The 17248-nt window shown below is 41.1% G+C and overlaps 1 protein-coding gene across 1 annotated transcript; it reads right to left on the reverse strand.

Moving 5' to 3' along the window:
* Positions 1–5166: 5166 nt before the first annotated feature.
* On the reverse strand, positions 5167–5958 carry LOC105266042 (uncharacterized protein F54H12.2-like). Its single transcript, XM_011303924.1, has one exon. It carries the CDS (start codon positions 5956–5958, stop codon positions 5167–5169), a length of 792 nt encoding a protein of 263 aa, XP_011302226.1.
* Positions 5959–17248: the final 11290 nt, after the last annotated feature.

Below are 17248 nucleotides of genomic sequence, written 5' to 3' on the forward strand. Positions count from 1 at the left end.
TCGAACATGAACGATTACGATTGCAAATTATTTTTCGAATGTCACCTCCACTGTGTTCGTGACTCTTTAGATATTTTCTTCCATTTAATTCTCAAGGAACTCTGCCCTACGAACGATCGCAGAGCATGCATCTTGACAACACTTGGGCCAAGAGCAATTACAATCCACGAAGATATAGAAACAATATGTTTTCCTTTCCAGTAGGAGAAAAGCGATATTTCTCGTAGTAAGACAGTAGTATGGGGACTATCTGGTACAAGTGTCAATTTTCGCCACCGTCTACATCTACATCTTAGAAGGGAAGTTTATATAGCGTTCCACATCTTTGTGGCGTCAAAGGAGTCGTTGGAGGGGATTTTGGATGAGGTAGGAAGGGGAACAGGATAATTCTCCATATAATTTTTGCGAGAAAAATTACTGAAAAAATGGATAGTCCAGACCGGGACTTGAACCCGGGACCTTCCGATTATGCATCGGGTGCTCGTCCCAACTGAGCTATCCGGCTCCTAGCCATTTCTTCCATTCACTTTTCTTGCCTATATGGAGCACCGCCGTCCTTCATACGGCATACATTTTTACATCTTAGAAGGGAAGTTTATATAGCGTTTTATTGGAGGGGTGTGAGGCATGGCGGGAGTTTCAAATTTCGGCACTAGGCGGCGCTAGTGTCGTGAGGCCCGTGGGTGGCGGTCGCTGTTAGTGGGTGGTGGGTGGCGGTGGGTGGTCGTGTTCTGAGGTCGGTAAGGAAGGAATCTGCAGACTTCCGAACAAAGTATCAGACTATTTATCTTGAGTAAACACGAGTGGTCTCAAAAACACCTGCTGGGGCATTGCTTCTGCTGTTAGGAATGCGATTGTAAATAAATGAACACATGTATGCATTTTAAATTTTCCAGAGTATTCCATTCCACAGTTTCGTAACATTTTCAGGAAAGGCGTCGTGATAATAATTTTGATCAACATAAATAATCCAAAAAACCACCAGTAGAGCAGCACTTAAAACCCGAACGGATCAAAGTATGAAAAAACATTGCGTATTTGTCCGTTTCCATGGTGATGTGATAGGCGGGTATTCATTCTGGTAAGTTGAAATATTCGAACACGTAGATAGGAATTGTAGTTAGGCCCATTCGGTGGATAGAGATGGAGTACTCTGCAGAGCAGCGTATTGACGAGTGTTGGGACATGCTTATAAGTAATGTCTATATACCATCCCTACTTCCATTATTGTTTCGACATGGCGTATTTCACCATTACAATTGTAATCTGAATTACTGGACGGTAAGTCAAATCATTATATTTAATTTTTTTTTTTCAAACAAGTAATTTTTTCAGAACGATTTATATAGTGAGAAAACGGATCAAGAGGTGTTTTCAACCATTCAAGAATGTGAGCCCCATGCCTTTGCCGGGCTAGTCTTGTGTTTGGCACATCTGAGCCATTATGACATCATCCATTCAATGGTGCATGGGTCATTGCCCTCAACCGCTGAACAAAAACGAGGGTTTTGGAAGAAAATAGCAGGTGCTTTGAGAAATAGTTTAAGAAAGAGAGACGGATTTGAGGTCGTTCCAAATGAAATAAATTAATGAATTTTACATTATATGAAGTTCTTTATTTTCACACTTTTGAAGAATTGATCCGTTACCTGATAGGTTTGCAAATTTTTTCTTAAATATACTTGTCGATTTATTCTTCACTATTTTCTTGAACATTCTTAAAATGAGCTTATCGTTACGTTCCCAATTATTCGAGAATTTTCGTACGAAAGTTGACAAAGGGAAGCCATTACTAAGCCAGTGAAGGACAACAACACAATAGTGACCACAAGCAGAAGTTGTGTAGCTCTGGAGTTGTTTATGGTTGTATTTATAATATCGACGGGTTCTGCTAAGGCACTGTGTAAATCTGCTATCGCTCGGTGGGATTCTATACCTGTCACAGTACGTGCCCTTTCCCGCGTGGTCAGAGTACATTGCGATCCAATGTGTTCCTGGTTGATTGGAATCATCTGTATTTGCGATGATTGCACAAGGTCGGGTCCATTTGAATGGAATCTTATCCGCTGGAAATACTCCTCCGATGGTGACATTGGTCGCGGGTAGGACAGCAAGTAGCTGTTGGGTATTGATACGATGACTGTTTCGATATGCTTCTCGTTTCCTTTTCCACAAACGTCGTGCCCCGGCTTTGGAAATCTGGTCGGTACCGATGGGGGTGTTAGCTTGACGTCACCACTTTTATCTTCGCTACAGCTGTCGCTATCAGAAATATCACAACTATCGTCCTTGTCTTCGTCACTACTCAATTCATGACCCGTTGCTTGAGAGATGCCATATACAGGGTGTCCGGATAAAATTGTACACCCATATAACTATTGAATGTCGGTAGTAATCGGAAAATCTTTCAAATAGAAGTTGTAGGGCTCCAAGTGGGAAAAATAATGAGATATGTTTTGAGCATTTAAGTCTTCATGTTTTTGTGCTACAAGCATAAGTTCATTTTTTTCGTACGGAACCAAAAATTTTCTTGTAGCAAAAGTTGTTGTACTCGATGAGATGAATCTAATGATGTCACACATAATGTGTTTTCTATGCTTTCTGAGCTCAAAAATACTAACAATGGAACTTGTCAACGATATTCGAAATTCAGACACGATAAACAGATAAATAAAGGAGAAACAAAAAGGCGCCAATGGATTGTTCTACTGGAAAGACGTTACAACAAGTGCTGAATGTTCCCACCATTCACTTCAAGACACAACTCAAGTCGACGTCGGAAACTCTGCACAACATTTCGAAGCGCTTGGTGAGGAATGTTGGCAATATCGCCTCTGATACGTGTTTTCATGTCTTCTGCAGTCGTTGGTCGATTTTTGTAGACTACATCTTTAATGTAGCCCCATAAATAAAAATCAAGTGGAGTTAGATCAGATGATCACGGAGGCCAAAGAACAGGACCACCTCTGCCGATCCAACGACGAGGAAACAGAACATTGAGATAATTCCTTACACAAAGTGCAAAATGCGGTGGCGCATCGTCTTGTTGGAACCACATTCTTAGTCTTGTGTCAAAGTGTACATATTCCAATAAAACTGGGAGGTCATCTTGTAAAAACTGTAAATAGCGTTGACCGGTGACTGTTCCATTGAAAAAATACGTCCTAATCACTTGCCCATCAACAATGCCACACCACACATTTACACTCCACTGATGCTGGTGGTCAATGTGCTGAGTCCAGTGAGGATTTTCCATAGTCCAATAATGGGAATTATGACGGTTTAATGCGCCAGTACTTTTAAACGTCGCTTCATCACTGAAAAGGACATTTTGGAAAAACTCGGGACTTTCGTTCAAGATCCCTATGGCCCAGTGTCAAAAAGCAACACGATTCTGTCTATCTTGTGCAGACAGTGCTTGTGTCAATCTGATATGATATGGATGGTAACGGTTCGATTTCAAAATATCGTGAGCTGTGCTTCGTGGAATACCTGAATCTCTCTCAATTTCTCTTAAAGAGATGTGAGGGTTCATGTGAACCATGGCCAAAACGGTAAGCGAACGAGGATTGTCAGGATTCATCCGTTGTTGTCGTTGTCGTCGTTGCAGAACTCTTCCTCTTCAACAATTTCTCTCGATAATCCGAATGCATGAAGCTGAGGGATGACGTCATCGGTTTCGGTACCGTTGTCGATACAATCGAGCGACCGCGCGATATGCACCTCGGCATTCTTCCAAAACCAGTAGAATATCCACAAATTTATTTGCGGAATAAACCATGATACGCGAAATCACTCAAAAATAATCTGAACTCAATAATGACCCGATTCGTACTAACTAAGAAACAATAAACACTAAGGTACACCAGATAGCTCTGGTATTTACACTTTGGTGTTTACTGGTTCTTATTTAATAGCCACTTTCTGTTTATCGTGTCTGAATTTGGAATATCGTTGACAAGTTCCATTTTTAGTATTTTTGAGCTCAGAAAGCATAAAAAACACATTATGTGTGACATCATTAGATTCATCTCATCGAGTACAACAACTTTTGTTACAAGAAAATTTTTGATCCCATATGAAAAAAAAAGAACTTATGCTTGTAGCATAAAAACATGAAGACTTAAATGCTCGAAACATATCTCATTACTTTTCCACTTGGAGCCCTACAACTTCTATTTGAAAGATTTTTCGATTACTACCCACATTCAATAGTTATTTGGGTGTACAATTTTATCTCGGACACCCTGTATATACGTGTTCCAAAGTTTATTAATGTCGCTATCCTTAAGCACAACTTTCCCAGTATAAATATTCTGCCTAATCGAGGCTCTTAATTTTGCAGCATTTTGGCAAGCGCACACATAATCAACGTGCAATTCGGTTTCTGTATGATACATACAAAAACGCTTATTTTCTGGTAGACGCTTAAAACTGATGGTGTAATTTTCTAAATTCACAACTGTTCTTGATAAAAGTCTTTGTAAGAATATCAATTTCTCACAGCCCCGCACATAGATTCTCGCCACATTTTTAGTTGCTTGCTTAAGAATTTGGCTGATTGCCTTGTATGGTGTGTCACCATAATCCCATTGTATACGGTGAAAATTTGTAGTTAACCACAGATTTTGTCGCCGGGCATCGAAATCCAATTCGATTTGTCCGTAGGGCGGTGCAACTAACCAATGACCCGTATGATTCCCCTCAACTGAGAATATGGCCATTTCTTTAACTATAAAACTTTCCTTAGGCCCTACTAGCCCTTGTATGTCAATGACGACTTCTTTCAATTTATTGGTTACCATAGTAGTTCACTCAAGTGCTGCCTCGTGTAGACTGATTACTTGGCATTGATGTCGCTGGTTTTTATTAAGTGAAAAGCGGATGGGTGTGTTATCAATTCTGATAACTGCCGAGGTGAGCTTTACACACAGTACAGTAATGATGCTGCGTTAAATATGTTTCAATACAGTATACGCAGGGTATAACACACCTAAACCCTAGCAGGAAAAGCGCTAGAGCAATTAAATGTGTTTTATTATTTGCGGTATTTATAATGTCGATTACAATCTCTGCCCCACAATGGCGGCATGTTGTTTGTGTTGGGGGGGGACCGTAGTCGGCCATACTCGCTCGCTTCCGGTAAATCCACATGTACTGAACAATTTAGCTATTGTAATCAACAATTATCTGCCTTGTGGAGTCGATCTCCAAGATATTATCGTACTCAGCATATAGAACACAATTCAAATTTGTTGTCGTACCTCCATCAAAGTGCACCTCAATTCTGAGAGTACCCGTTTTCACAAGATTCCAATGAGTAGCACAATTTGCTGATAAATTCGGTGTTAGGTCAAACGCAAAGAGACAGAAACCATTTGAATAATCCGATCGAGAAATATCTATTCCATTATAACTAAAATGAATATCAGTCCCATTAAATAACGTGCTATAACTTTCCGCCTCCATGTGAGAGCCGCCGGCAAAACTGGGTTGTAATGGACGCCCTGGGACTTGCACACCATCCACGTACAGACTTAGAAAATTAATTCCCCAATTTTTAAAGTCATAAGAGTTTCGAGTCGTATCACCATTCAATGAAGTATTATCAACAAAGTCGAGCATAACACGTTTTGGTAATTGTCCAAGAATAGCATTATCGATAGTCTCTCCACTTGTCCCACGATGAAGAACAAAGGATTTCACCTCCACACGAGTCAATGGATACTTTGCTGTCGTTTTGGCCAAAGTCTTGGCATGTGCAAGCAGAACACCAGGGCTTAGTTTTGCTCTTCTCACTATCAAAGAGGCTTCAGTAATTGCTATTTTATAATTTTTATTGGTTCTATCAATCAAACAGAATGTATCTTTAAACCGCACTAGACGCAAACGCACATCAACACCGTTCACTAGAAATTTATCTTGATTAAACACATCACAGTGGATGTGTCCAGCCATTTCTACAACTTTTCCACCCTTTGTCATTCTCCATCGTTTCTCTATTCCCAGATTATAAACCTTTGTCTTTGTTGCTGTATCTTCTACCCTTCCTACAGGATAATCCATGCACCCTGTAGTGTCTTTTGCCCATAGTATGTTCTCTAGATGACTGTGTTTCGCATCCCAGCCATAATTTAATAATGTTTCAATGTACGCTCGATATGGGTAGGCATTATTCGGTGGGGATCTTAATTTTTTGATTGAAAGCCACATCGATTTGACTAAAGAGTGAATATAATAAATTATTGACAGGGCCCACGGAATCGTTTACAACACCATCATTTACCACAATTTTTGCCCTAACTTTGAGCATAGTATGAGGTAAATCAATGTACTCTTCTCCATGGCCCGGTATAATGAATTCAATCGGTGAGCCATTGGTCATGGACGCAACAGGGTTGTATCCGGTCCAATGAGATTGTTCGATACTCGTTTGTGTTGGCGGGATTGTGAATAAGTCGAGTTCAGATTTTGCGCACTCGGACGAGTGTAAATGCAGAAAAGACATTTTTCCTTTTTCCCAAAAATATCGTGTACGGTACGCTTTTTAGTTTTCTTTTTTTTCACTGCTTTCCTCTTACGCGTAGAATATTTTTTCCGGCTGCGGAGGGGGCGCGATGTCTTGTCTCCACTGCGCTCACACGTTTATGAGTCCGACGCCGTTTTGGCGATCTTTTATATCCAGATCCTGACATGAATTTCTCCAATTTATCAGTAGCGTTTCGTTTCAAGTTTATTCCAGATTCAATCAGGCGCTTCTTCAATGATTCTGTCAGTGGTATCTGTCGTGAAGCGACGTCACCCAACACATTGGCACCAGCACTTAATGCCTCTTTTCCAACCGCACGGCCTGCGCTACCCAAAAATGGCAGTATACGGCGGAATAAGCCCCCTAAGAAAGTACCGATTCCGTGTCCTTCTTGATAAGGAGCTCCGACGTAGATCCGTCCAAATCCGTTGTATCTTTCAGCAACATCAGCCTCTGCTTGTGTTTCGTAATACGCAATGTAATGAGACATTTTATACGTCCAGTCTCTTAAAATGAAGCGTAAGGCTTAAAGGTCCGTACTCGAATGGTATAGGACGGCCTTGACCGTCTCTTATATCTACTTCAATTGTTCGAAACTCGTTTCGCAATACAGGGATATAGTTAGGCGAGGAAAAAGAAATTGTTCTTGTATTGCCATATGTGTAATTAACACCAACGAATGGAGCTATCCGCAAAAGCGAAGTTTGAACATCACCCGTCACATAGGGCCCGCATAAATCATAATATATGTACATCCAATCGGGAAACGCTCGCGCCAAACTGGCAGGCCGATCGCCACTAATTTTATCATCTTCTACAAATCCAAGCCCGTTATCAGCATCATTTTCATCACTCCCTAAAATATTTTTCAGTTTCCATGATAAGTTCCATAAATGTACTTCATCCCTACACGATTTGTCCCTCGAGCAAACACGAACCATTTTTACGTAGCCATGATGATGTTTTTTTAGTTCGAAAAGTATGTGAGCACCAATCTGAGGCAAATTATTTAGTGTTTTCACTAAATATTCTCGATTTTCATATATTCCACGGGGAACAGCATAGGCGGGAGTTTTTCTTTGCTCATCTACACGTTCATAAGAACAAATCATCTACAGGTTCGCCTTGATAAATGCCACATACCCATCGTCTCTATTCTGGATGTGAAGTAGGCTACAAGGGTATTATAATTCTGTGAGACCTACCTCCCACGTACCTGACAATCGCACATCATGCGGTAAATATGTTCGAAATTTTGTTGCAGTATTATCGGGAAAATATACCATGCTGCTATCACTCAATAAAATCATGAAAAAATTATTCTTATCCATTTTGATTTATTATTAAATTTTTTTTTTATACTCGCTGCAAGTACCCACGAATTAAATTTCTGGGGATATCCAAGCCACTTCCGCAGCACCTGCTTGGTCTTTCTCCTTCCTTTTGTTTTCAATATTTCCTCAATTTCATATGCTTCTATGGCTGGGTTTTCATTCACCAAAGTTAGTTCTTGTTCAAAGAAAAAACCCTCAATTTCTTCCCCTGCTAAATCTTCAAGCTCATATGTTGGTAATAATTGACGACTACGAGCACGGACAATTTTGAAAATTTCTTCGCTCCAGTTTGATTCGTATCCTGTTTCAAAGACTCCTTTCGTCTTACTGATGCGAACATAATCATTCAGCTTGTATTTAAACGGTTTCAGTAATTTTCTTATCTTGACGCTCATGCGATTTATTTATATTTTCGATTGCTTTGTACGCATTCGCCAATGTTACTGCCGCTGGCGTCATTTTAATTGTATTATGATAAGACTTAAAAGAGGAACTGAGCACCACAATCAGGTTCCTCACTGGACATGGTAGGTTTAAGACACACTGCAAAAACATGGGTATCGAAAGCGATGCCCGCTGCAGACTATGCCATGAGGCAGACGAGGACAGCCTGCACATACTTTGTAGCTGCCCTGCACTGGCTACAACAAGGCTTAATTGCTGGGGAACCGCCTTCCCTAGCATCAGCTATGTAGCGGATCTAGACGCCGGAAATTTACTAAAACTGGTGAGAAAAGCTGGCCTAGAATTATAGGGATCAGAAGGACAACGGAGCCACAATAGCCCAGTAGGGGTTCGGTGACAAGAGGGCAGCAAATGCCTATCCGTATCTTTAACCATAACCATAACCATGATAAGACTTGTTATACGCCTCTACGAATTGCTACAAGACATTAGTGTAGTGAAATGACGGCCTGTCTGTAATAACCGCGGTTTACGCCCTTGTGCGAAAATATGTTTGAAGGCATCACGAACTGCGAGCCCTGTCTTATCGGCCAAAGGCACTAAACGATGTATTTTCATTATATGATTTTAATTTTTGTGAGTCAATCAAATCTGCTTCCCACACATCGTCTATCGTGTCCACATTGTAGTGCAGTCGGGGAAAACGTTTCCTTATAGGCTTATGAAGAGCCTTCATAATGCGCCTTGCGCATTGAGCGATTGAACAATGTCTTGACGGGGAATTTTTATCTCGTACTTGTGTATAATTTTTGAGGCTCCAGAATGGCCAGTAGGATCTCCAGGATTGTAATAAGCATTTCCTAGCTGAGTCTGCTCCATGCTTTCACTGTTGAATCAAAGGATGAATCACTATTGGGCGTTCTTCTCCGTGGTAATGATAATTTCGGCGTAGAATATTTATCCTGCGAGTAATCTTGTATCGATGTTGATGCAGTCGGTGGTGCGTGTGCTGTCCAGAAACTTTTGTCACCAACGAATTCTCGCGGTGTATTTATATCCCGTAAGAAACGCGCAAATATGTCTCTTCCGGTTACTTTGATTGTTTGTCTATGTCTCAATGAGTCATGCACCAACTCGGCAATATTAGAGCCAGGCATACGCACACCATCCACCTGCACTATACCTGACGGATCCCATTTCAACCTGTCCCCAGATTCTTGAATATGTCTGAGCAAGGCACTGGCCTGTTTTGGATACTTTTTTGGTACTGCCGTAATTGGTGTTGCGGAGCAGGGTCCTGTTCTTCACCCTCGTTTCTACCCGTGAAAAATAAATATCGCCTTAGGACGTCCTGATATAATTTCCACTTTTCAGCAGCATTCTTCGTTGTTGAAGATTTTAATATGTATGCCATTTCAGCATCTAATCGTGAAGTGGGATCCCCCGGTGTTTGAACTGTCTGTGGCGCTCGTTCATGTACTGCATTTTGTTGGTAAACTCTATGAGAATTATCGTGAGGCACGAGAACCATTTTACGGGCATGCTCCTTATCAAAATAATTTTGAGACCAATGCGCTAATAACAGGCCCGAGAATGAGTGGTAAAAAACTACCGCATTTTTGGTTGACAATAATTTTCTTCTCCTGTTTTCAACTTTTATGTAATTTTACCAAATTGCGAAGAAGAACTCTGTGTTTTGACAATTTTTTCTTCTCGGCAGGTTTTATAGGAACGTTCCCGTTTAGAATATTCAATACGCATTCGTAAATGCACTCGATAAGCTTAAGATCAGCTGTTTTATTTAAGGCGCGACGTTGTGGAGGAGATGCCCCGTAGATTGCTTGTAACAAAATTGCATTCTTCTTGCCGAACAGACGACAAGCCGTTTTCTGTGTTGACTTCCCCATTACATACCCATCACTGGTGCATTGTCAGCGGAGGCATGAGTATTTATATTTCGCATTGACCGGGGAATATATTCTATTTGGGGAGAATCCGTATAGAAAATGTTTGCACGGAAACGACAGTTGTCCGGGGTAGATTTTGGAAATCTAGCAACAAATAACCATGAAGTTTGGAAGTAGTATCAAAATATACTTCCTGTAAAAACTTGGAATATTCTGGGTATACTTGGCGAGCCAAATGACTAATCTAAGCACGATCCCGCGGATTTTTAAACAATACAATATAGTTATTATTGAGAGAAATATCTCTATACCGTCTACCCTGATGAAATAAGTTTTGAGATATGAAAATAACACTCAAATTTTTATGATGGCTCCATTTTGTGAACAGGACGACAATAGTAGCGATTTGAGAACCATGCTATTGCATGGATGTGCATGGATGTATATGGATGTGGTTTCGAGGCGATAATAAGGCCAGGGATGATAAATATATGATAAGCAAATTGATAATAGCGTAAAAGGTGACCTATTTATCGTAATTGACATCGATTAATCGGTTATTGTTTATTAATTAGAAAAATTAGATTTTGATGAGATAAGTGGTAGGGAAGGTCCGTTTGAGAAATGCCGCTAGATGGCGGCCGAGTTGAATTACCGACTCGGTCAGCTGTGGGGATGTCCTTGAGAATTTTTCCCGGCGCGTGTATCAAAAACATTTGTTGTTCAATTTTGACATTAAAAAAACCGTGGTGAATACAGTAGAATATTACCAATATTTTCATTTCATTATTATTTCTTTGGTAATGGATTGAAATAAAAGGATAATTTTAATCATTTAATGATTTTCATTTTTATGTTGACAACTTTCAATTCCAAATTCTACCTTTGCAATTTGAAATTGAAACAATATTGATTCTACATTTGGATTTGCAATTTTAAAAATTGCCAATTACCAATTGAAAATTTGAAATTGACAAATTCGAATGTTAAATGTCGAATGGTGAATTAAAAATTTTGAATTTGAAGTTTCTTTAAAGTCAAATGATAACTCAAAAACAAGGGGTTTTCTCATTTGCGGAGCAGCCCGATAGGGGCGACGGAGTGTTCCAATCAAATGATAATCGCCAAAAACCATATTTTTCTCAATTTAGCAGCAGGGAGGGGGGGGGGGTGCAGTCAAATAATAATTGGGAAAAAATTAGTTTTTGTTATTTTTGGAGCAACGCGGGCGGGAGGGTACGATCAGGCGATAAATTGGAAAAAATTTGTTTTCTCTCATTTCTGGAGCAGCGTGCGGGGCGTGTGGTGGAATGGTAATTATGAAAAATAGGCTTTTCTCGTTTTTGGAGAGGGTAAAGTCAAATGATAATTTGGAACAATTCTTTTTTCATTTTTCGAGCGGCGTGGGTGTCGGGAGGGATGTTATGTCAAATGATAGTTCCAAGAAATTGATTTTTCCCATTTGCGGAGCAGCGTGTAATGGGAGAGGGTTGGTTTTTCGTATTTTTGGAGCAGTGCGGTAGGAAGGGGGAAGCTAAAATAAGACGATCAATTGAAAAAAATGGGTTTTTCCTATTTTTACATTATCCTGCGAGGAACGGGTGGTGGGCATCAAATGACAATTGTGAAAATAATAATTTTTCTTATTTTTGGAGCAGCGGGGGGGGGAGAGGTCGAAGTAAAAGTCAAACAATAATTGAAAATACAGCGTTTTTTTTCCATTTTTAAGTAGCCCGGAGGGTAGCGGAGATCAAAGTCAAACGATAATTATGAATGATTTGGTTTCTGTCATTTTTGGAGCGGCCTGGTGAGTGGGGGGGAGGAGGAAATCAACTGATAATCCGTTGAAATGGATTTTTCTCATTTTAAGAGGAGCGCGGCGGGGTGGTTACGTGAAATGATCATTGAAAAAATAGGGCTTTTTTATTTTTGGAGCTTCGCGTTGATGGAGGGAGGGGGGCGTTAAGTCAGATCATAATTCCGAGAAATTTATTTTTCTCATTTTTGGTGCGTCGCTGGATGGAGAGGGAGGTGAAAGTCAAACCATCCTTTTAAAAAAATGGTTTTTCTCATTTGGGCAGTACTATGGAGGGGCGGCGGGGGGTGAAGTTCAACAATGACTTTGAAAAAGTTGATTTGTCTCATCTGTCTAGCAGCACGGGGAGGAAGAGTTTAAAGTGAAATGATAATTCCAAGAAGTTGATTGTCCTCATTTTTGGAGCAGCGCGCGGAGGGAGAGGGGGGGGGGGCAAGGTCAAGCGCTAATGATGGAAAAATAGGCTTTTCTCGTTTTTGGAGCAGCACGGAGTGAGAGGGTAAAGTCAAATGATAATTTTGAAGAAAGTTACTATTTTTATTGTGGGAGCTGCGTGGGGACGTCAAGGTGAACCCATAATTATGAGTAATTTGGTTTTTGTCATTTTCGGTGCTGCCGAATAATTAAAGTAATTTTTGTTCTCACCTTTGGAGCAACGCGGCAGGCACGGGGAGGTTAAAGTCAACTCATAATGGTGAAAAAATTGGTTTTTCTCATTTTTGGAGGTGGGGCGATCGTCAAATTATAATTCGAAGAAATTGATTATTTTCATTTTTTAATATTTTTAATTTTCAAGGACGTGGCGGGAGGGTACAGTCAGACGATTATTGCAAAAAAATTGAGTTATCTCACTTTTGGATCGGTTCGACGAGGGCAGGGGGAGGGGCTGAAGTATTAAAAAATGTTTTTTCCTTTCTTCTATCATTTTAATAATGAGTTTTTGTTGATTGTTTTTTTGGGATTATTTTTGGACCGATGAGGGGCGATGGAGGGGGCAGGAGGGGTTAGCCGAGTAAAAAAATAATTCACTATCACTAATAGTATTATTTATTGCATATATACCCTATTCGACTTTTTACATTGGTTTTGTAGCATGGGCTAACTTCTTCTCCAATCGTGTCACATTTTCCCCAGGAGCTATACGCCATGTACAGACCTTCCTGGTGACCAAGGGAAGCCATGGAAAACCTTGACCGGCACGGCGTCCATCACCCAAGCTTCATCGAGGAATAATATTTTTCGATGATTCTCGGTGTCTACACTCCCGTTTGACAGTTTCCGAAAGATTAAAATTCCAATGCCCTACGCCGAGCGATTTAACCAATTTGGCCACCGCCGTCGCTGAATTCGTTATCATTAATTTTTTTCCGCATCATTTTGGAGTGGTGTTGAGGGTGGGAGGATATTCGAAAAAAGAGGTAATAAAAGTAATGAGAATTATATGAATCATTGTTGATCCGTTTTTGTACTAGCATGGCAGACGAGTGGCAATGTCTGACCCAAACGATGGTATAAATAATAGATTGAAATTATTGTTTTTTCTTATTTAATTTAATAAATAAGTAATTGTTTAAATATCATCTATTAATCAATCATAATATTTATTGTGAATATTTTATGACACGGACGTGGAAGGACAACTATGAGTGAATATGAAGGGGCTCCCCCAGATCCAAAAATAAAAATGGACCGAATCCAGGATAAACTCAGCACCGTACTAGCAAAGTTTGGGGATTTAGCCACAACCGTGTAGGATCAGGTTCCACCATGTAATGACACCACCGGGTCAGGTCTTCGGGGTTGAAGCTTAGCTACCATTGGCTACCATGTAGGTGTTGGCCAGGATTATTGTAATCACATAATAATGTTATGTGCAGTTGAAATGCAAGTAATTAAATATTACGACTGCGAGCATTCGCGCCGGGTCCAAGGAAAGAACGGCATGACTGCCAGAATATAAACGATAATTTTATCTGAACACAAAAATAAACTAATTTATACTTTTAAAGATGTTTTTCTATCATTAATTGGGCCTTACCTACGCAACCCTTTCGCAATGATTGCCAAAAAACCGATTTTGTGAACTTAAAATATTACAACTACTGAGGTTTGAACCTACCACTGAACGATTATTAATCCTACGCTTTGACCAGTTTCCATTTCTAATCTGCTATGCAATTCTAAAAGTCTCCACTTCTAATTGGCTGCATATATGAATTCCGCTACCGTTTTCTTGGACTTAAACATTTCATTATCCAGTTCATAGGCATGGTAACTGATTTCTACATAATTTAATCGATGAAATAATTGAAAAATCAATAATAGTAACAGTAATTATGATTATTATTATAACAGTGAATAATTAATCGTTTGCGCTATATTCTATTTGCTAGAACTATCAGATAAAGTATGATTTCAATCCATACAATGCCACCTTGATGATATATTTTAACAGTTACACCGTTAAAATTTTATTTTAATTTTTTTTTTTTTCAATTTATTTCATTTTAAAAAAGATCACATCACCGGGTGGAATCAGGTGGCCAAGCTCCGTGGGTATCACTTGATTTAACCATTGTCATTGACGTTAACCTCCCTCAACCCCCGGGCTACCACAAAAATGAGAAATATCTATTTTTGTTCATGACCATTTGACGTTACTGCCCCCCTCGCGGCGCTGGACTACGAATGAGAAAAACCAATTTTTTCATAATTAGCATTTGACTTCAACCCCCCCCCCCCTGCCATCTACCGGCATTTCTCGGAATGACCACGAGGCGTAAAGTTATATTGTAATATGTGTTGAAAAATGAATTGCGCGTCATATCCCTGCGAATTATGCGCTATGACTATTAGATTTAAGACTCTTTTCGACTGGGAGAGTTGTTCAACATAATTTCGGAATTGATTAATGATTTGCTCCGATTCTTCCGTGAAAATTTTTTTGATTTCATTACCATTTTCAATACAGGAAAAAATTACATTTTTCCGTTTTTCTAGGCTTTGTGATGACCCGAGCCATAAACACTGGTGTCCAAATGGTTGAAGTTTTTCACAGACGGAGCAGTGTGATTTATTACAGTCATGGGGCAGATTCAAGGCAATTCTTCTACCACAGCTACCACAATACGTCTCACGCTGGCAAAGTGAAGCTCCATTTTGAGGGCCTAGGGCAATGTGATTATTCAAACAATTATCCCCGTAGAAATGGTGATTGCAGAGATTACAGTGCCTATAAAGTGCATGAGGGTCACAAGCAGGAGTTTTCTAACATTTTTACACATGTTTTCGCACCGATGACTATTTTGGCATTTATATGCAACGCAACACTCGCGACAAAAACATTCAGCACCATTGAATAGTTTTTTATCATCTGTAATGGGCTGATAATGTTTATCCTGGGGAAAATAACGGATATCTAACACAACACAGTCGGATTTGCCATCGAATGCCATGCGACCATCATACATTACTACAGGGTTTTCTGACTTTTCCACTCGCCACACGATGAGAGCAATTTTTTCGTGAATGAGAATGCGTTGATAAGTTTTAATTAGATCAATACTACACCCGTTCTTAAGTAGCGGGATACCCGAAGCTCTCACTAAAGCAGTAGCTTTACAAGTCTTTAGCTCAAGCTTTACAAGCGCTCCATTACAAGCACGAATGCTATTCCTTTCATCAATGGTTATAGTGCCTGCTGTCTTCTGAGAATATGCTTTGGCCACCACAATGGATCGTGCCAAATACATATTATCTTTGTTAGTGATTTCGATGATGCCGCGAAATTTGCCTTTGGATGTAGTTCGATTTCGGCCTGCGCCGATGATGTTTTCAGTGAAGTGCAAGTTGAGGAAAAAATTAATATCCTGAGAGATTTCTGTATAACTTTGTGAGAGGCGTGTGAGCAATTTAACGATATCATCAATTTTTATTTGAGATATAGGACGTGGTGTGAGATAACTTGGCTTGCGCGTTAGTTCCGTCTCGTCGTGCGTGTACCCGAATTACCAATATAATTATAAATTTATTAATAATAAGATCACAAATACATATTAATAATACAATTATAATATATATAGAAATATTACCTAAAAATATGTACAAAGATCAGTCTTCCTGGTGAGCCCGCCGCCACCTTCGATCTAGCTGCCGCCGGATTCTCGCCGCACCGGCCGCAACCACCGCGTCGAATTCGGGGCTCGACAGCTCTCCAAAACCAGGAATGGGTCCAGGAGGGACCTCCCAATCCGTCTCGTCGGAGTCGGTCCCATGACTCGAACGGGGGACGCTGATCTTGGGGCCCCCAGTGGTGGCGACCATGTGTCCAGGCTCCTTCGACGCTTAGGTGGGGGGCTCCAGGCTTCAGGTCTCTTCCTTGACGGCCCGGGCTGAGGAGCAGATCCGGAGGGCCCCAGATCTGGCGAGTGCGCAGGACTCGCGGGGAAGAGCACTCTGCGCACCCTGGTGAGCTCCCCGAGGTTGGGCTCGTAATGCCTGCCCGACACCCCTGGAGATGGCGTAAGCTCGGATGCCGATGAGCAACCAGTGAGAATACTAGAATGCTGCCTTTCCGCCTCTACCTCCGCAAGAGGCCGGATGTCAGCCAATGTCAAAAGTGGACATCTCCCAAGGATAGCCCCAGACTCGGGGTTCCCCCTGGGAGGTCCCCACTGTGGCACTCTCCTCAGCTTCTCATCAGCGTAGGAGCTCACGACGTCAGTATCGGTGTCGACCAAATCCATAAGTCCCACGCCTGGTGGGGCCTGCGAGAAAGCAGGCAGATAAGGCTTCCCTGCAAAAACAAAAACAAATTCATTAATTAAATAGGCTAAATTAATTGCACAAAAAAAAGTGGGCAATTCCCCTTGCTCCTCCGGAGGTGGCGAAGCAGGGGACTCCCTGGGCGATTCCCCCTGCTCCTAGAGAAGTGGTGATGCTGGGGGCTTCCGGAATCGGACAGCCTCCTCCTCCTCCTCTTCCTCCTTCTGTTCCACCACCACCGGGAAACGGAAGGGTTCTTCCTCGGGCTCTGGTGGTGGCGACGGAGGCCCACCGCCGTAGAAGTCGAGCCGGTTCAGGCTCTCTCCCCAGCATCACCACTGGGTGCTGCGGAGCGGCGTGTTCTGCCATGGCTCGCACCCAGGTACCTGCCCTGAGCCGCTGTCTCACCTGCAGGCTGAGGACATCCGCCACGGCATTGCGTTCGGCATTTGTCTATTGCTCAAATGGCCGATCTGCACAAAAGCCAAAACAT

Source organism: Fopius arisanus, unplaced genomic scaffold, assembly GCF_000806365.1.
Source record: "Fopius arisanus strain USDA-PBARC FA_bdor unplaced genomic scaffold, ASM80636v1 scaffold00035, whole genome shotgun sequence".
In the NCBI taxonomy this organism is placed as follows: domain Eukaryota; kingdom Metazoa; phylum Arthropoda; class Insecta; order Hymenoptera; family Braconidae; genus Fopius; species Fopius arisanus.